Source organism: Notamacropus eugenii, chromosome 4 (genome assembly GCF_028372415.1).
Source record: "Notamacropus eugenii isolate mMacEug1 chromosome 4, mMacEug1.pri_v2, whole genome shotgun sequence".
Lineage (NCBI taxonomy): Eukaryota > Metazoa > Chordata > Mammalia > Diprotodontia > Macropodidae > Notamacropus > Notamacropus eugenii.
Genome location: NC_092875.1, coordinates 15,526,088 through 15,546,848, shown reverse-complemented (window position 1 = coordinate 15,546,848; position 20,761 = coordinate 15,526,088). Strand labels below are relative to the sequence as shown.

Here is a 20,761-nt window from a genome sequence, read left to right as displayed (position 1 = left end):
ACCCACCATCCTCTTTTCCTCCAGCTTTCCTATTGGGTAAGATAGAGTTCTATTACCAGTTGAATATGTACAGATATTTTCCCTTTTTGAACCATTTTAGATATGAATGAGGTTCAAACATTGACCTCCCCCATTTTCCCCTCCAGTATAAAAGCTCTTCCTTGCCTGCCTTTTTCTATGTGAGATAATTGTCCCCATTCTTCTCTCCCTTCTCCCAGAGCATTCCTTTTTCTCATCTATTCTTTTTTTTTTACAGTATCCCAATATAATCAACTTACTCCCACACCACCTTTCTATGTACAGTCATTCTAAATGCCCTAATAATGATAAAGTTATTAGAAAATACATGATACATGTATCATCTTCTGTATGGAAAGGTAAACATTGTAACCTTAATGAATGCCTAAAGGTATCTCTTTCGTGTTTTCCTCTTCATGTTTCTCTTGAGTCTTGTATTTGAAAGCTAAAATTTCTATTTAATTCTCTTTTATCAGGAATGCTCAAAAGTCCTCTATTTCATTAAATGTCCAGTTTTTTCCCCTTGAAGGATTATCAGTTTTGCTGGGTAGGTTATTCTTATTTGCAGTCCCAGTTCTTTTGCCTTCCCGAGTATCATATTCCTCTGCTCCTTTGCTAGATTTCGTTGTATCCTGACTGCCTCCATGGTATTTGAATGGTTGCTTTCTAGCTGCTGGTAGTATTTTCTCTTTGACCTTGAAGCTCTGGAATTTGGCTGTAATATTTGTGGGAGTGGTGATTAGTGGAGTCTTTGCATTTTTGTTTGATCTTCTGGTTCTAGGATATAGGGGCAGTTTTCCTTGATAACTTCTTGAAATATAATGTCCCTACTGGGGGTGGGGAACCTGCCCCCTCAAGACCACGTACGGCCTTCTGATACCTCAGGTGTGACTTTTTGACTTGAGTCCAAGTTTTACAGAACAGATCCTTTTATTAAGGGGATTCTGTGACTTGCGTGCAAAACACATTTTTCTTTGAGGCTTTGCTTGTAACTCTTTTGACTTTGTTGTCTTTTTCTGAGTTTGTTTCTTGATCTTCCTGTCACCAGAATAACTTTTTGTGGTCAGGTTTTTTGTTGTGGTTAGCTCATTTTTCCACCCTAATTCTTGATGTGGAATTTTATGTTAATGTTAAGGGAATCTTCTCCTGGCATGGGCAGGGGTGGAAGGGCATTGTCTGAAGCTTTAGGCTTTTTTGCTCCACTGTCTTCAGAGCTAATTCTGGGGGTTTGGAAGTTTTCAGTGCTTTGAAGGTGCTGTGATTTCCCTTTGAAGGGGAAAGTTGTGATCAGTGTTCTCTTGGTCTGCAATCTGGTCCTTACCCTGGAAGGACCCCTGATACCTTGGAATTACAATTGATACTTCTCAGGGATCCTCCTTCCTTGGGACCACAAGCAATATTATTTCTTTAAGGTCTTTAATCCTGGAAGTGATACTGCCCTTCGGCTCTCCCACTCCCTCTTGACCACATAGGTTCTGCTCTGCCCTTGAACTATGACCTAGAAGTCAGTATAGACAGTGAAGTTACAAATAGCGTCTGGTCCTGTGTCTCGTGCTAGTATAGGGGCACCCTGTGATCTCTTTCTGACCAGTTGCCAGGTCCTTTTACCATCTCTGCCTCGAGAGCTTCTGAAGCTGCTGTTGCTACTGTCACCATCACCTAGACCCATCAGAGGTGTTCCATCCATGTGGTCTCTGGGCCATCATGTGTCATAGATCTCTCTTTCAACCTCCTGTATTGTTTTGGGCCTGGAAAATGTCTCACTCTGACCTTTTGTTGGCTCTACCATTTCAGAATTCAATTTGAAGAGTTATTTTAAAGTTTTTTGGGAGGGAATATTGGGAGAGCTCAGCTTTCTCTACTCTACCAGCTTGACTCTGCCCCTAGAATCATCACCCTTTTCCATCTGTAGAAATGCCATGACTTGATGTCCAGGAATGGAGCAGATTGCCTTGGAGGAGGGGCAAAGTAAACAAAGGCTGGAATCATTGGGATTATTGTGGAGCCTCCTTCTACTAGGGTCAGTGCTAGCTAGGAGCAGGGTGGCTGTTTCTGTGTCAGATGTGGAAGCCAAGAGGGAGCCCAGTTGTTGATTGTTTTTCTTCCCCTTATCCTTAGTATGCATGGTCTTGGCTGGATGTTCTTGGGTGAGTTATAATAAAATTAATGGTTAGAATTGGCTACAACTTTAGGTCCTTACTCAGGATGCCACCTGTTCTGCCCCTTTCTTCCTCCCCTCCCCCCCATCCTAGTGGAAACTTGCTTCTCCTGGCACATACTCCATGCTGTAAGGTCTCTGTTGGGTATTTTGAAACCAGAGGCTCCTTGGACTTTTTTTTTAAAAAGGACAAAACCAGGTTAACTCACTCCACCAGTGCCTCGCCATTGGGCACTTTCAGCTGCTACTTCCCTCAAGTATATGCATTTTTGTTCATCTTTGAACAAACCTAGGAATTTAGGTAGTTTCTCAGGGACAGGATGAATGAAGTCTTCCTGCCTTAACATTCCTGCTTCAAGAAGGTTCACAGTCCTTGGAGTTCATGGGCTAGTGGACTAAATCGCACATGCCAGTCTTATTCAGGTACTTTTTTTTCCTCTCTTGAAGCCAACTACTTTGTTTCTGAATCCTTTCTAAAAATGGGTTGGATTTAGCAGATTATTGCCTTCCTACCTCCCTGGAGCCCCTTTTTTTTTTTTTTTTTGGTAGTTTACTTTTCTCTTTTAGCAACTTAGCTTGGACTATAAAGAAGCAATTTAAATAGGGAAATTGAGTCTTGCATTCAAGAGAGAAATCACCCCATTTCTTTTCCTTTCCTAAAGTCGAAGATTCTCTGGTATAAACCATACTGTCCTTCCCTAGATTTGGAACCTGCTTACGTTGTTGTGATGATTCCTCCTGCAGCTCATTTTGTTTGGTGTTTGTTTATTTTATATTCTGCACTCCTGGATATTAGAATACTGCCTAATGATTGTCATTAGAACGTAAACAGACTCTGAGCATGAGAGTGTTTTACTGCCATTTAGAGGAGTGGGAAATGTTAGGCTCCATTGCTGCCTCTTTATTTCTCTTGTCTTGAAAAAAACGCCAACACATTAATGCTAATGCAGCTCAGTTCTCCTTGTTTTGTTAATGTGCTTACATATGGCCAGCTCTTTCCCCAGCCATTTGGTGTTTGCTGAGCCTCCCCTGGGCCTGATCGCTGATGCTCTTCAGAGAAGGTCTAATCATTGTAATGTTTTGGGACATGCCACCAGTTCTGCTCGGGTATCTTGCCATAGTGTTGCCTGATAGCAATTAATTTTCTCTGGAAAGTAGGAAACCACATTTTTGTTGCTCTCATTAGAACCACTCTTGCTGTGTAATGAACAAGCAGATGAGCTGTTCTTTTGTCCTACCTTCTTGGCAGTAGGATCTATGCCTCACTTCTTTCTCATCTGCTCTTGGTCCCCAGGGGAGCACGTCACAGCGAGATTTAAAAATGAAGTTGAGCGGATGGGTTTTGATATGAACAATGCCTGGAGGATCTCCAACATCAATGAGAAGTACAAGTAAGTTGTCTGGGCCCCTGTAGACTGCTACTTTATGGCCAAGTGCCTTTGTTAAAGAAGCCAGCCTTTGTGTGGCAGATCGTTTGAACTTGGGCTTCTTTCAACCCTATTGATTTATCAAATCTGAATCTGTGATCTTGAAAGTGTTCATTGATAGTTTCTAAACTCTTGGCTCCTACTGCTATCACTGGAAAAGAAAATACAAGTCTCTTAAGTGAAGACTAGATAACCACATGTTGAAAATGTTGTATTGGGGATTTTCTTTCCAGATATAGGTTACATGAGATAGACCCTGAGGGTCCCTTTCAAACCAGAGATTCTGGGATCTTCTCATTTAGCAATAAATGCGTTTGTGTTGGGGTATTATACATATATACATATATGTGTGTGTGAGTATGTGTATGTATAGGAGGGAAGCACCATACTGACTGTTCCTGTGTGGTTCTGAAACCACACAGGCTCTCAGGTATATGACCATCTTCCAGGTGAAGGATCAGCCTATTAAGGAGAACTCTAGCAAGAATCTTGCCAGCAGTGACTAAGAGAGAGACTCCTCTGTGATTGTCACAGGACAGTCTTTTTTACCTTTATAGAGATGGACAATGGAGGCATCCTTGAACTCGTGGGGGATAACCTCCTCTTGCCATATGACCTGGGATATTTCAGTCAGCTTTTGTATGAGCAATGGTCCCTCTACCTTGTAAATGTCAGTCGATATGGTGTTTGCTGCCTGACAACTCCAAGAGAAATGCCAGGAGCAGAACAGAGGTCTATACACAACGTTTGTAGATCTGACCAAGGCCTTTGACATTGTTAGTCATGAGGGCTTATGGAAAATTATGTCAAAAGTTGGTTGCCCAGAGAAGTTCATCAATATTGTACACCAATTTCATGATGGCATGTTTGCCTGGGTTCTGAATAGTGAACAATGTTCTTGGGCCTTCCCAGTCACCAGTGGAGTGAAACAGGGCTGTGTGTTTGCTCCCATGCTTTTTAGCATGATGTTTTCAGCTATGTTGTCAAATGGTTTCAATGAGGATGAACACGGCGTCAAGGTCAACTACCGTACTGATGGTAAGTTCTTCAGTTTGAAAAGGCTACAAGCCAAGACCAAAGTAGAGGGAGTGTTGGTGCACGATTTTCTGTTTGCAAATGATTGTACACTCAGTGCAGTCTCTGATGCAGCAGAGTATGGATCAATTCTCTGCTGCCTGTGCTAATTTTGGCCTAATAATTAACACCAAGAAAGCACAGGTGCTCCATCAGCCACCACCACATGTAGAACCATCGGTTACAACAAATGGAGAAGGTTTGAATGCTGTGGATAAGTTCACTTACCTTGGTAGTGTTCTTTCCAGGAATGTACTCATTGACAATGAAGTTGACACATGCATCGCCAGAGCTAGCTCAGTGTTTGGGAGGCTCCAAAGAAAAGTTTGGGAGAGAAGAGGTATTAGACTGACTACCATAATGAAGATCTACAAAGCCATTGTGCTGACCTCATTGTTATGTGCTTGTGAAACATGGCCAGTCTACCAGTTCCATGCCAGGAAACTGAATCATTTCCATTTGAACTGTCTTAGGAAGATTCTGAGGATCACCTGGCAGGATAAGGTACCAGACACAGAGATCCTTGCTCAAGCTGAACTGCCAAGCATTCAAACTATGCTTCAGAGAGCACGACTCCAATGGGCTGGCCATGTTGTTTGAATGCAGAATGTACTCTTGCCAAAAAGAGAACTCACATGGGGCAGGCAATCACATGGTGGCCAGAAGAAATGATACAAGGACACTATGAAGGTCTCTCTCAAGAACTTTGGATTTGACTGTGCATCATGGGAGACACTGGCATAGGACTGCTAAGCATGGTGTGCCCACATAAGAAAGGGCGCTATGCTCTTTGAGCAAAGCAGAATTGAAACAGCACAAAGAAAATGTAGGAGGTACAAATTTGGGATATCCACCCCAAGTATTCACATGGACTATCTGTGCCCAATCTGTGGTAGAGCATTCCGAGCTCATATTGGTCTGATCAGCCACAGTCGGACACACTAAAATATCACCTTATCAAGGTGATGTCATTTTGGTGCTCTTTGATAATGAAGGACAACAACCACCACCATGGGAGGGAAGAAGGAGAAAGGAAGGGAAAAGGGGGAGAAGAGAGAAAACAGGTAATTCCCCCTTTTCCTGTGTGTTTATAAACCATAAAAACAGGTGATTATAAAGTAGGGCATATTTTCTCTTTAGTAACATTGTTAGGATTGAATCATTCATTTCTGACCAAGGTTTCAGCATTTGATAAATAATCTGATTGACGTATTATTAAACTTTAAAAAAAAAAAACCCCAACTCTAAGCATCTTTAGTCAGGAAAATAGCACAATTATGTCCGAAATTCCATAAAATGGACGTGAAAGGTATCTTACGCGTTACACATACAAGGGTCTCTGGTGTATTATAAAATATATTCACTTCAGTTTCCCAAAAATCTGTGATTTCATCAGTGGCAACTCCTCCCATCCACTGAAATTATAATCTGGACCTCCCTGTGTGCCAGGTACTTTGCTTGAAGATTGGGTGTAAGGATGCAAATGCAGGCATCCGTGCACTCACAGAATGTTCGTTCCCTAAGAAAAAGACAAACATTTTCACAATAACTAAGGGGGTAACTTGGGGGACAGGGAGAAGCTAACAGCTGGGAGGATCAGGAAGGGCTCAGTGTTGAAGCTCTTGGATTTTCAGAGGTGGTATTGAGAAGGGAGTGCCTTCCAGATATGGGCAGGCAGCACCATTTATGTGCATGTGTGTTCAAAAGCTCATACCTGGGAGATAGAGTGTCATATGTAACAAGCAGTCAGTTTGACTGGGCTATCAAGTGTGGAAAGAGTTGTTCTGTGTAAGAAACTTGAAAAAACTGGGTGGAAAGGATTTTTGAAGGATTTTAGATACCAAAGAGCATTCCTAGTTGTTCTTGGAATAAGGAGCCCCAGGAGTTTGAATAGGTAAATAACGTAGTCAGAGCTATGCTTTAGGAAAATCACTTTGATTGCTATGTGGAGGATGGATTGCAGAAGGGAGGAACCAGCTAAGAGGCTGTAATCCATAAGAGAGGATGGAGCCCTGAATCAGGTTTGTGACTGTTGGGAGAGAGAAGGGGATGGATGAGAGACAGACTTGGCGTTTCTGGCCATATGGGCTGAGCGTGGAGAGTGGAGGAGACCTCTGGAGTCATGAACCTGGGTAACTAGAGGGATGGGGTACCCTTGATAGAAACTGGGAAGTTTAAAACAGGGTTGAATCTGACATGCCTATGAAATGTCCATCAGGCTGTGAGAAATGAGCACGAGTCAGGGCTTAGAAGAGACTTGATGGAATAGATGGATGTGGGAGTCATGTGCATAAAGATGCTGGGTAATCCCATGGTAGCTGGTGAGGTGAGGGAAAGGGAAAGGGAAGGGAGGGGAGGGAAAGGCAGAGCAGTGGGTGGACCTATCCCTTTTGGTGAAGTGTTTTGGATCCTAAATATACTCTCTTTCCCTCAAGTCTCTGGTGAGGACCCTTACTAAATTTGGCCAAACTGACCAGGATCTGTCATGAGTCCTTTTCTTGGAGCCTTCCTGGATTGTCAGGGGTGACCAGACTTTATGCTCTCACTGCCTTAGAACTGAGAAAGACTTGCTGGACTTCTTTCTTGAAATAGCACTAGTATTTGCCACCTAAAGGTTCTCCTCCCATTCAGGAGATTTAGCCGCTTCAGAATCTGCCTGGCTGTCAGCTACTTCTCATGAGAAGTTTTCAAATGGAAACTGGAAAGGGATGTTTTGGGCTATTTCTGGTTGGCCTAGATGTTCTCTTAGGTCCTTAACCACTCTGAGACCCTCTGATTCAGTCAAAGCTTCTCAAGGAATTTGGCACTGGTACAGCCTTTTCTCGAATTTCCCCGTTCTACACAAGCCAGGTGTTTTGGAGCAGCTAGGTGGCGCCATAGTGCACAGAGTGCAGAGCCTAGAGTCAGGAAGACTTGTCTTTGTGGGTTCAAGTCCTGCCTCAAGTCACTGAACCCCGTTTATCTCCATTTCCTCATCTGTAAAATGAGCTGGAGAAAGAAATGACAAACCACTTTAATATCTTTTCCAAGAAACCCCAAATGTCGTGAAGACTCAGACACAACTGGAATAACTAGACAGCAATCCACAGAGACAGACCAGGCTTTCTGTTGCCCTCACATCCCTCTCATCTGGAGTCAGTCTCCTCCATGATTTGGTGAAACTTCATACTTCACTAGAAAGACAGAACCGCCAAGATCAAGTATTAGCTATAAACTTTCACGAGGATTGGTGAGATAGGCCCAGGCATAGCTTCTTTTCTTTGGCATCAGGCCATCAGTCTTACTTTTCATTTCAGCAAATATTTCCTCCTAACGTGCTTGAAAAAAGGGGAAGGTGATTTAAAAAATACTTTGACTTAGGAAAATGAGACATTCGGAATTCAGTCTCTCTGAGCCTTACTTTAAAAAAGCTCCAAAAGTTTTAAAAAATGAATTTCATTGTTTTTAAAGCTCTCCATGGATTCATCAAAGATAGAGTCTTAGGAGTTGTCTGTTTTATTTGAATTTGCTGTTTTCCCACTTAAGATATCTTTAATTGGGGTGTATTTTAAGATTGAACCTGAATTTTTTTTGGCATTTAAAGAGATCCATTTGCAAATAGGTTCATTTCTTCCTTAATGCATTTACGACTGTTTGGGGGAAACTTCTCCGTAGAAGTTGAGAGGCAGCTTTAAGTGATAATCTTCAGAAATATGTCCTGATAACAAAAGGCCAGTATTTATAGGTGCTATTTTAGAATTAATTTGGCGCTTTTTTTTTTAAACAGCTAAATGAAATAAAAGCAAAAGGGCTTTTTCTTTTGCCCTAGTTCTCTTTCTGAGCCAATAGAGGTTCTTCAGCTGCTGGCACATGAAGTGATGGTGCTGGCAAGCATGGTACAGGTCATGTAGCCCACTCCCCTCAGTGTCGAAGGGATGAGCCCATTAATTGGCCTCTGACAATCTGGAGGGGATGTGACTTACCTGGGCTCAGGGCAGCTCCAGGCTACCAGAGCACCCTGTGCTGGCACTGGTATGCCCAGATTATCTCCATGGAGACATTGAACTCTATACTGAGTGCAAATGCCCCTGAGAAGTCATCACTGACATCCATTCTGTGTTTGATTAGGTGGAAGTTGGTAGTGATTGTTCGGTGGCCCTTGGTTTAAGGTGTATATTTTATTTATAAATGGGCCATAGTTTCCCCAAACATTATCTAGAAATTTGTATGTGAATTTTAAGGAATTTAATACATTCGTTCTTGGTCACATGTGGATAACTCGGCTTTCTGTAGCAAAATACTTTGCTCATTGCCCTATGAATTAATAAGTGAATGTTATTTTGCCCATTCTGTAGATGAGAAAACTGAGTTTCAGGGAAGTTATGTGACTTGCCCATGGTCTCACAGCGTGGAAATGTCATTAACTCAGACTCAAATCCAAGTCTTTAAATACCAAATCCAGTGCTTGCTTCATACTCTGACATCCTATCTTGAGATGTTTTATGGCCTTCTAGAAATTGGAAACAGGACATGGAAAGTAGCAGCTGACTTAGAAGCAGGAGACAGAAAGGCCAGATCCCAGCCTCGGGCCTTGTCTCCCTCTTCCTGGGCTGTTGAGTGGAGGCAAAGGATTGTCTATGCAACCAGCTGAGAAAACAATTCTGGCTCCTCGGGAGAGCTTTCTCTAAATTCAGCATCCTCTCCAGCTTCCCCCAAAGACATCCATGGCTAATTAGGAATGAGCTTCTCAGACTTGCCGTGCTTCTGGAAAACTTCATGTACCAGCATGAAATCGTGACTCAATTCATTGACTTCTCCCTGTTGGCCTGGGTAGGAAAATGGCCGCTGTGCCATTTTGGTCAGTCTGTGCGCTCCAGGCTGCAGCTTGTACATATTATTGGGACATCTTAACCTGAAGTCTATTGGCCAGTTCTTCCAGACCTGTATTTGGAAGCATTTGGAAGTATGACTTTGATATCTTGGACCGTGAGTCCTGCTGCAGTTTTCCTCTAAGTGAAGCCCAAAGAATTGCTCTCTGCTGGCTAATTGCTTCTCGACTTCAGGAAGTCCTTTTTGGCCCAGTGGTTCTAGGCTCTCTTGGTTGGGGGGGTCCTGGGAGGTCTCTGTGCTTGATCCAGTGATCCAGAATTCATCTAGGGCTTCCCAGTCTCCTTGCGGACAATTCTTACTGTTCTCTTACCAAACCTGCCTCTCCATCTCCCCATCTGCCCCACCCAGCTACTCGCTGTTCTTCCATTTAACAGCCTTGCACATATTTTTAGACAGCTGTTATATCCTCATAAGTGTTCTGGTTTCTTTTTCATTTTAATACCTTTTGTTTTTTCCTGATATACTCCATTCCCAAGTGCTCTCCAGCTAATCCTCAGTTCTCATCCTCTCCCCATCCAGTTGGCTGTCTTCCGCTTGTACTTGGCTTGGCCAGGGTTCTAATGTGTGTTGCTTAGAGCTGAGCCACTGGTCAACCAGCCTCAGGCAGCCAGGACAAGGACTATGAGACTGTCCCTGCTTTTGTGTTGGATGCTGGGCCTCTCTGGAGTTTGGGGTGCAGAGCTAGCTAGTGCTGAGGCAGACCCTGGACATGAGCAACCAGCTGTGGCTCTTGTCTTCATCTGAGCTTGGTGGGGAGGAAATGGGATCCCATGAAGACAGGCTCTGCCACACCAGGGCAGATGATCATATATCCCCACTTCTCTCTCAGCCTCAGTTTCTTTGTCTGTAATATGGAGGCAGTAATTCTGCTGCTGGTCTTATAGAGTTATTGTGAAGAAAATGCTTGGCCAACTGTAAAGCTCCATAAAAAATGGACATTATTGATACTAAAGCAGCTGGGTGCTAGAGAGGGTAGGGCCCTGGGCTTGGGCTCAGGAAGACCTGCATTGAGTTCTGGCCTCAGACATTTACAAGCTTTGGGAGTCTGGGCAAGTCACTCCACCTCTGTTTACCTCAGTTTCCTCATCTGTAAATGGAGATGGTACTGGCATCTACCTCCTAGGGTTGTTATGAACATGAAATGAGAGAATAACTATAAAGTGTTTAGCACAGTGCCTGGCACTATATGAGTGGTACTCATTAATCTAGTTATTCACTTGTTCCTTTTTGTCTTTTGTCTAGTGCCAACCTGAAGCCGCAGCATCTGTCCTGTGTCAACATCTCTAAGGTTTCTCTTTCTGTCTTCAATTTGCAGGCTGTGTGGCAGCTACCCACAGGAGCTCATTGTGCCAGCCTGGATTACTGACAAGGAGCTAGAAAGTGTCTCGAGCTTCAGGTCCTGGAAACGCATCCCTGCTGTGGTTTACAGGTGAGCTGGCAGAGGCACCGTGGCCCCTGCTTTACAGAATCTTTGTGTTCTCTGGTACTTGAGGCTACTGTAAGCTTACCTCTGACCTGAAAACAGAAAGTGGAAAGGATGAATTAGGCTAGAGATGAGATGATTTTGAAGACCGTAGCATCCAACAAAGCTTTGGGTATACCCACCATGTAAAAATACTTACTAAGTTACTGTAGTGATCTCTTACCTGAAGCAAGGGTCCCATGTCGAGTATCTCTAGCTGATCATTCTGTCTCTTCCTGCAGACTTGTGAGAAAACGACACTGTCCTTGTCTGCGGAGAGCTTACAAAATAGAAGGTGGTCCCATGTTGTGACCTCACACATTACAGGGCACTGATCCAAGGGGAAGCAGCACTTTGTTTGTCTTTTTAATAACTTAAGGTTTATAGCACTCTTTTCTCACAAGAACCCTTTGAAGCACGGGATGCGTCTGTTATCTCCAGGGTACAAATGAGGACACTGAGGCTGACTGTGATAATGCTACTGACCCACAGCCACAAAGGCAGCAAACCCTGCATACCCTGCTCCTAGGCCTCTGCGCTTTCTGTGCCACTACATAGTAGCCAAAGGAGAACAGTGTAATAAGTGATTCCTTTATAAATGTAATTTAATATAGGCAGAAAACGCAGAAAGTGCCTGTCCCAAGGGGGTCTTAGACCAGAGGAGCAATTCCCTGGAGGAATAGGGTTTTTTGCATAGGGTTGTAAGCATGAGACTCAAATCGCTATGTGACCTTGGGCAGGTTCCCCAACCTGAGCATCAGTTTCCCCTCATTTATTACAAGAAGGTGTTAGACTCTGTAGTCTCTAAGGGCCTTTCTAGTTCTGTGATAGATACATTTGGGGTCTGTCTCCCTCTGGGAGGAGAACAGGTAATCCAGGTGTGGAGAAGATTCTTTCAAAGGCTGAGGTGCTTCAGGGACAAGCAGATATGGTGCCAGAGCCACATTGTCAGACCCTGAGTGAGGATGGGATAAGCCCTAAGTGAGGAAGAACGGTTGCACAGTGTGCACCGTCTTGGTAACAGGAGACAGTGTCTCTCTGGGCCTCCTTCCCTCATGAGTGGCTGGGAGAGGATACTGTGCATCTTGATTTTTCTGTGGAATTTTTCTAGCTTCTCTTCATTAGAAGCAAAAATACATTTAAAGGGCAGAATAGTGGGCTTCTGATTGAGGACCTGGGTTCAGATTTGGTGCCCTGCATCTGTGAGTCATGTAACTTCTCTGTGAGATGAAGGGATTGAAAGCCATCTCTAGAGTTTCTTCCTGCTTAACATCCTGATGTGTTGAGTCACTTGGCCTCTTAAGTAAGGTGACACCTGTCTTCCCAGCCTTGGAGGCATGTTGGAGGAGAGGGGTGACACAATTTAAAATACTGGAGAAATGGTGTCTCTGACCCTGGTGCAATACTGATACTGCACAGCAAGGCTCCTGTTTTACTTGTGGTTCTCATGGACTCTCCACTGCTTCCCTGCACTCTGGCCACTGTGTCTTTGCTCTGGGATGGCTCGGTCTGCCTTTGCACAGCACCTGACAAAGGGTCCTGCCAGGCCACGAGGGACCTGCTTCCGCCAGCTGTGTCCCTACTGGCGGCCAGGGCAAAACTGTGGCTGCAAGAGATGACCACATCCTACTGACCCTCGTGAGGATCTGGCCTGGGATTCTCAGCCTTCTGTGCACTGCGCCACACAAGACCTCTTGGAACCAGCCAAAGGAAGGAGTCCAGAACTTGGGAGACCCCAAGGGGAAGGACCACTCCCCTTTTCAGCTCACTATCACTGGGCCACCTGAAGACTTGCAGTGATCACATGTGCAGGGAGGTTCTTCCCATGTACAGAAGGTCCGACTGACCTGCAAGTCTCCTCTGATATGGCACTGATTTGGGTCCCAGGAGCTGCTGCTTTTCTCCAGCCAGACATGTCCAACTCCTTCTGTTGAATCTCCCTGAATGAGGCACAGCGTGCCCTGGTCGTGCTGCCCTGCCCTGCCTCTGTGGGGCTTGCTGCAGCAGCTCTCCTTTTATCATTGAGAACTCGACCCGAGCATGGAACAGAGAAGCCATTTCCTCCCTGATCCAGAATGCAGGCCTCATGTGCAGGCTCCCATGTTGGCTCCCACAGAGCTCACAGATGTGTCTTCTCTGGGGCCATTCCCTCAGTGTTCTTTTAGAATTCCACATTCCCCCAACCCCATTTGCAGCGGAAGTCATTTGATTTAGCACCCTAATTTAATAGAGGAAGAAGCCAGGCCTGGGGGAGGAAATGACTCAAGTTTACAGCCTGGGGACCTGAACCCAAATCTCTTGAGATTTTGTCTCTTTTTCCTGTCTTGTGCTGCCTCTCAGTAAGTGTTGACTGAGTGCCCATGTGGGCAGGCCTGTGCTAGACACTGCGGGACTCTGCCCAAAAAGGCCTAAGCACTAGGTCTCCCCCTGCAACTGATCATCCATTCAGAGCTGCTAGTGGGCTTCATGAGTGCCCAGATAAGGTCTTGTGCCAGGTGCGGATGGTGTGTATGAGGAGAAAAGGTAGGAGCCTGAGGCCTGACTTGGGGCCTGCACGGTGTTAAGCCTGAGTGACGTGGAGAATGGTGCTACCACTGACCAGGCTGTCCTTGTCACATAGCCTTTGTTCACATACTGACTTCTACTAGCCAAGAGGCCGGGTAGCTTAGCTCAAAGTGCTAGGGGACGATCCTGGTACTTCCCACCTCACTTGTTGACTTGGGGCTCCAACAAAATCATCTTCATCAAGTGCAGTGTAACAGTCCCGCCTGGTAATGGTTCAGAGCTGAGAAGAAAGGAAGACAGTCAGTGGGCCCAGGGCTGACCTTTCCTGCAGGGACCAGTGCTGTTGGGAGCCTGTGATGGGGACCAGGTGCTTAGTAAAGACAAAAGTGAATCTTGTGAGGGGGCCTGGAGATGCTTTAGTTTAGCTGGATCTGGACAGAATCCTCCTGTGGCCACCTGGGCTGGGGAGCAGTGGTGCAGCACCACCTGCTGTTGGAGAGGGGTTGTGCCAGGCCTCCCTGCCCTAACAGGCTATGATAGGCATGCAGGGGTTCAGTGTGGGCCAAGGCCTCCTTGGGCAGTTAAGCAGCCCAAACTTTGTGACTTTGGGGCCACCTGGGAAGTGTGGGAGGAACTTTTAAAAGTCACTGACTGCCATGAATGTTTAGCATTAGTTTCAAAGCTGCTAAGAAAGGAAATGCTTGTTCTTAAAAGGAGAGCCATTGCCATGAGCTCCAACTCTTATGATCTCATCTGTAAAATGATCCTTTGAACCCACGAGAAAGGATGTAATGGGACGTGACTATGGCCTTGTCTTGTTTCACCTTTTCTAAAATATCTGACTCCTCCAAAAAGCACCCTTTCCCCATTCCCCCAAGGACAGATTAGTACATTCTCCTGTTTGTCTCCTGCAGGAGGTGCATCTATTGACTGCGGGAGTTAAAGTCTACCTTGGAAAGTGGTTCCGTAAAAATGAAAAGCTTTTGAGGCTACAATTAATTATCCAGGCTGACCATGGAGTGGACCATCAGAGCTACTAGCATTCAGAAGCTGGTATCAGTTAGCCATTCCTTAAAGACCTTCAGACTCTGCATAGTACCATTTTAGGTTATATGACCAAGGATTTTTTTTTATCCTGTATTTTTCTTTTTTAAATTTTGAGTTCTAAATTGTCTTTTTCCGACCAGCCCCTCCCTCGCCCCTTGAGAAGGCAAGAAATATGATACCCATTATATATGTGAAATCATGCAAAATATATTTTCATATTAGCCATGTTGTTAAAAAGTGAAAGAAAAATACAGAAAGTAAAAAAAAAATTACGTTTCAATCTACATACAGAGTTCACCAGTTTTCTCTCTGGATGGAGACAGCATTTTTTAACACAAGTTCTTCAGAATTGTCATGAAGTTGATGATAGTAGCTGCATCTTTCACAGTTGGTCATTATACAGTATTGCTGTTACAGTGTACAATATGCTCCTGGTTCTGCCCACTTTACTTTGCATTATCTGTTCATGTAAGTCCTCGGTCTTTTCTGAAACCATCCCACTTGTCACTTCTTACAGCACAGCAGAATTACATCACAATAACATACCACAACTTGTTCAGCCATTCCCCAGTGGTTGGGCATCCTCTCCAGTTCTCTGCCATCACAAAAAAGATATTCTCTAATTATTTTTGTATGTACAGGTCCTTTTTCTTTGATTTCTTTGGTATAGACCTAGGTATAGGTCTGGGACCTTGCAGTGGTATTACTGGGTCACGGTTTTATGGGCATAGTTACAAATTGTTCTCTAGAGTGGTTGCATCAATCCACAACTCTTCTCAACAGTGCATTGGTGTCTCCATTTTTTCATATCTTCTCCAGCATTTGTGATTTTTCTTTTCTGTTCTGTTAGCTAATCTGATTGGTATGAAGTAGATCGTTAGAGTTGTTTTAATTTGCATTTCTCTAATCAGTAGTAGTTTAGAGCATTTTTTCATATGAGTATAGATAGCTTTGATTTCTTCTGAAAATTACCTGTTCATATCCTTTGACCATTTATCAATTGGGAAATGGCTCTTATTTTTATAAATTTGGTTCAATTCCCTTTGAGGATTTTTGATCCCAATTCCATTTTCTCAGAATTGGAACTTTTAAAGTATTTTAGGTATCACAGTTAAAAGTTGACCCATATTTAAGAAAATTTACTCTTCATAATTTTGGAAATTGTGAGACATTATCCTGGTAAGATACAAGTTTATTTCATCGTATGCATATGCATGCATCTATGTAGAGTCAGGAAAGTTGGGTTCAGCGGGCCACAGTCTCTCATCTGTAAAATGGAATTGAACTAGATCAGGGGTTCCCAAATGTATTTGACCTGCTACCCCCTTTAAAAAAATTACTCAGCACCCCCTGGAACTCTACTTTAACCCTTTATTTAAAAAAAATTTTGTATCATTTCAAGAACATATAAATTTTTTTAAATGATGTATCTTAAACTGAACAATTTTTTTGTTGTGGGATTTTTCTTGCATTGAAATTTTGTTGGCACAATATTATGTCATGTAGCCATGCACTATCATATTATAAACACGTCATTATACACATGTATTCCTGCCGATACATGCTGGACTTCCCAGTGTTTTGTATTACATTTATCTGCCTCCCAGTAGACTTGGCCAGTGATCAGTTTTAACTTGCATTTTGTGTGTTTATTTGGAAAATAATGTAATCACTATGCCTTTAACTCTGGTATACAACAGTTGAAAGTTGTACAAATGATTTTTCAAAATTTTTTTCTCTTTCCTTATGCTTCCACTGTTCCCTTATTTTTATTCAACACCCCTCAGTTGCACCTGAAGCTGCCCCCCTCCTCTCCCCCGGATCTTTCCCGTGCCAGGGGTGGTTTCATCCATTTTGGGAACAAAACACAGAAGATTTTACTGGGGGCCACATCTTCCAATATTAAGACCTCATTTTTTCTAGTGCCTTACAGTTAACATGAGTACTTTCTCTGCAACTGTTTTGAGGTGGAGGTCAGCCAAATAGTCTCCCAATTTTCAGGTTCACAAAGAGGACGTGACTCACCCAGAATCATGTACTTCTTTTGCTTTTTTGTTTGCTTTAGTGAATTTTTTTCAGTCAGCAAAAACCCACCTTTTGTTCCTTCCCTTCTCTCCCGTTCCCCACCCCCAAAGAGACAAAGAAAAACAAAACCCTTGTTATAAACTTGTATAGGCAAGCAGATCATTTCCATATTGACCATGTGTGCAAGGGAAAAAAATATTTAATTCTGCATTGAGTCCTTTGCCTCTCTATGAGAAGATGAGCGGCATGTTTCATCATCATTCCTTTGGAATTGTGGTTGGTCATTACTCTGATCAGAGATCCTAAGTCTTTCAAAGCTGTTGGCACCATATTGTTATTGTTGCATAAATTTGTTTCCTTGATTCTGTTGTCTTCACTCTGCCTCAGTCTTACAAGTCTCCTTAGATGTCTGTGTCTCCCTGTGCCAGACAAGTTGGACTGAAGAAATGGCTCACTGTGGAGTTTTCCCCTTGCCTTTCCTGATCTGAATTTAGCCTGGTGAATTTTCTAGATGTTTGCGCACATCATGGGGAGCTTTGCTGTATTTCTTCCTGCTCTTCCACCATCTTGGCTCTACCTCCCTTACAGTCAAACACTGGAAAATAGCTAGCTGGTTCCTAAACCCGCTTCTCATGATTGGGAGCCTCGTGATCTTTCTGTTGGACTGTTCTGCCATTGATTAGCTGTGTAATCCTAAACAAGATGATCATGACATTTCCCCTCAAACCTTACATGGCACTGTGCATCTGAAAGACGCAAATCATGTGATGCCGAGCATTCTGATTGCTGTCTGTGTTATCCCCCCAACTAGAATCAGTGCCCCTCTCATTCGCCTTTTGTTTCCTTGTCTACTAAATGAGGGGGCTACCTGGCTGTAGGCCACTGTTCACTGATTCTACCTATTTGTCCAGGGTTATCCCCTACCTGATTCCCAAAACACTTGAGAGTGGCATGTGTACAGTTATTTACATATGCAGAAAATGCCTACTGGGAAATTTAATATTCATTAAGTTGCTGCCTGGTAGACCCTAGGTTCTTCTCATGGCTTCTTGTTCTTTCATCAGGCACCAAAGCAATGGGGCAGTCATTGCCCGCTGTGGGCAGCCCGAGGTCAGCTGGTGGGGCTGGCGGAATGCAGATGATGAGCACCTTGTGCAGTCTGTGGCCAAAGCCTGTGCCTCTGACTCCAGGTCAAGTAGTGGCAAGATACTGAATGGAAATTGCTCTAGGGAATTTTCCAATGGAGGTGACCTTTCGGATGTGGAATTTGGTGAGTTTCTTAGCCATCCTTCATTTTTGATGCTGACAACCTGTGGATTTTCTCCTCCCACTCTGTAGAGTTTGGTATAAGAGTACTCCCCCGTTGCATGGCCCAGTTAAGCAGTGCTAAATCCTGGCCAAAGGTCAAGTCCTAGGATAGTGGAGGGACAGCAAGTGTTGGAGTTTTTTTGGAATGGGCAGAAGATCCTGTTTTCTTTAGCTCTTGTTGAAAATTTTTTGGAAGTTTAACAAAAAAAAGACACTAACTTCCAAATAAGGAAGGAGCCAATGAAGTAGTTTTCCTTCTTACTGGCTATCTTTCCCTCTCTGAACCTCACTTGCATTATGTTTAAAAATAAAACTAAAAAAGGGTATGGTGGGGGGTTGGGAAAGGACTGGATGACTTGGCTTTTAAGGTGCCTTCGGGCTTTCACCTCTCAAGGCTTCAATTTGACACTTGAGTGCCTGCTGCTTCTTATCATCCAGGACAGTAGAAGCAGGCCAAGAGAGAAGGACCCTAAATATTGGGCGCTGTCCTCCTGTGACTTGTTACGGACAATACCTGGCAGAATCGGTAACAGAGATGTGCTGCTTTTCCACCTGATTCTCCTTAGATTCTTCCCTGTCAAATGCCTCTGGAGCAGACAGCTTGGCCATCCAGCCTCAGAAGCTTTTAATCTTGGATGCGCGTTCCTATGCGGCAGCAGTGGCAAACAGAGCCAAAGGGGGCGGCTGTGAATGTCCGGGTGAGTGCTGAGATGCACTAGTGGCTCTGTCTGGGCAGACTCTGGGCTTCTCTTTCATTTCCTAATGATAGTTTGCGGGGATTTTTCAGAGGGAGATATACGGCAGATGAAACCCATTAGTATCCTTTCCTTCTCATGTACCAGCCTTCCTGGTGATAGGAAGAGGAAATCCCCTTCCATGATTAGGGTTGTTCATGTTTGGAAGCTTGTTGTGAATGAAAAAGACCTTCTCGGAGCTTCTTGGCCTTGTAGCTGCACATATAGTGGTGGCTCCCCCTCAATCTCTTCTCCTTGGGGGATTCCACAATCGCAGGCCCTTTCGGGAGGGGCATGGAAGAGAGCCTGTTCAGAATTTGTCCCTCAAGGCCTCACCTGTTTCCTGTAGGGGAGGGTAAGGTAGAATTGGAAAATGGGAATGCTGCAGCATCATTCACAGAGTGTTATTTCAGCAAAGGCAAAGAGCGAGCGTGGATACCCTAGGCTTCCGGACCTTGTGATGCTGCATTGTCATGGGGGGAGGGCAGTGTAGCCACGTACACACACAGACACACACACACAGACATGCACACAGACACACACACACACACACACACACACACACACACTCCCTCCCTCCCCCCTCTCCCCCTGCTGCTTGGGGGTACAGGGCAGGCAGTGCCTTTTCTCACCCAAACGTTACCTTCTAGAGGCCCTGCAGAAGGTGCAGGGCAGGCCTGGTGCTCATTGGCAGCCCACAGGCCTGCAGCTCTAGGAGTGGCTTTGATAACAGGCTCTCCTTCCCTTTCCCTGCTTCTGCAGCTTTCCAGTTCAGCATGCTTCTGTTCTCTTTGTTACCGTTTTCTGCAGAGTATTATCCCAACTGTGAAGTGGTGTTTATGGGGATGGCAAACATTCATTCAATTCGGAAGAGCTTTCAGTCCCTGCGGTTGCTGTGTACTCAGATGCCAGATCCGGGAAAGTAAGCATTGGCCTCACTGTCATGTGTTCCCAAGCCTCTGCCCCAGAGACCCTTCTGTGAGGGACCCTGTGCCCCCTGCAGGGAAGCATTCCTTGTCCTGTTTGTTTGGGGATCAAGGTCCTCTTTCTTTCACACCAGCACAAGGGAAAATTAGAGCAAGAAATGAGGTCCTTGGGAAGTGATTAAAGGTAGAAGAAGTAAATATTGGTCATCAGAAGGGAAGGTTTGTCTTCTCTGTTTTCCTAGAACCTCCTCAACTTCTCCTGCCACTATTTTGGCCAAGGGGAGTTGATCCCAAGAGCTTCCGCCTCTGTAGCCCTTGATGTTTGTCAAGTATGCGTCACACACATCTGAGATGCAAACAAGGTAGTGCTGGCACTACCATGCTTTACACATAAGGGAAACTGAGGCTAAGAGAATGAAATGACTTGCCAGCCATTGTTACCACTAGGACTCAGAATCCTCCAGCCCTTTCTCCGTGGCATCAGGCACTGGTATCATTTGAATACTAATATTTCCCTCACTCCTGACATGCTTTGGTTCATGTGGGCTCTGTCCCAGGGAGAATGGAAATTGATTCCTTCCTAGGCAGTGCTGACCAGCCAGCATTAGCCTGAAGCTTCCCAGATCTCAGTGTGGAGCAGTGGGGATTTCCAGCTATTCTGTGATAAGTGTGCCTGTCTCCTTTCTGGCCAAGAGCTTTCCCTTAACATGTTCTGATTATAAAAGATGAACTCACAGGAATGAAAGTTTAATGCTTCTTGGCAGACAAGCTATATTGTTCTCAGTGACTGTTTGAATAGCTTTGAGAAAAAAGGAACCCTGTGAGAATCCTGCCAATGCTTCCCCTCCTCCACAGTGTGTTGCCTGAGGGACCAGAGAGGTCTGGCCAGCATAGGGACCACAGGTATCCTTGGCCTTCACTAAGTGGGGCCGGGCAGGATGACTTAGGTTGCTGAAACCAAGGCCATTTGCACAGCATTCGGTTCAGGTCATCATGGTAGTAAACCATGAATCAGGTATAACCAGACTTTCCCTGGGAAAGTTCTCACTGGAGAAACAGCCTCCAGTAGCACTGACAGTCTTCTCAGTGAGCCTGCTCTTGGAGCCTGATGAGCATTAAGGATTCTAGTGAGAGCCTTCCTCTGCCCCCGACTTCTCAGCATAGCACAGGACCCCAGAGGCTCTGCACAGGCTAGAATGTCTAGTCAC

At 44.5% G+C, this 20,761-nt stretch overlaps 1 protein-coding gene across 13 annotated transcripts in view; it reads left to right on the top strand.

Annotated features, from left to right (window-relative positions):
* The window catches only part of MTMR3 (myotubularin related protein 3), a 200,919-nt gene that overhangs the window by 160,283 nt on the left and 19,875 nt on the right, over positions 1-20,761 (top strand). For all 13 annotated transcript variants that reach the window (XM_072599995.1, XM_072599990.1, XM_072599997.1 and 10 more), the window contains 5 exons: positions 3,471-3,567; positions 10,862-10,975; positions 17,650-17,855; positions 18,460-18,591; positions 19,438-19,549. In XM_072599995.1, the coding sequence (XP_072456096.1) occupies positions 3,471-3,567; positions 10,862-10,975; positions 17,650-17,855; positions 18,460-18,591; positions 19,438-19,549 (661 nt within the window). The remainder of the gene's footprint in view (positions 1-3,470; positions 3,568-10,861; positions 10,976-17,649; positions 17,856-18,459; positions 18,592-19,437; positions 19,550-20,761) is intronic.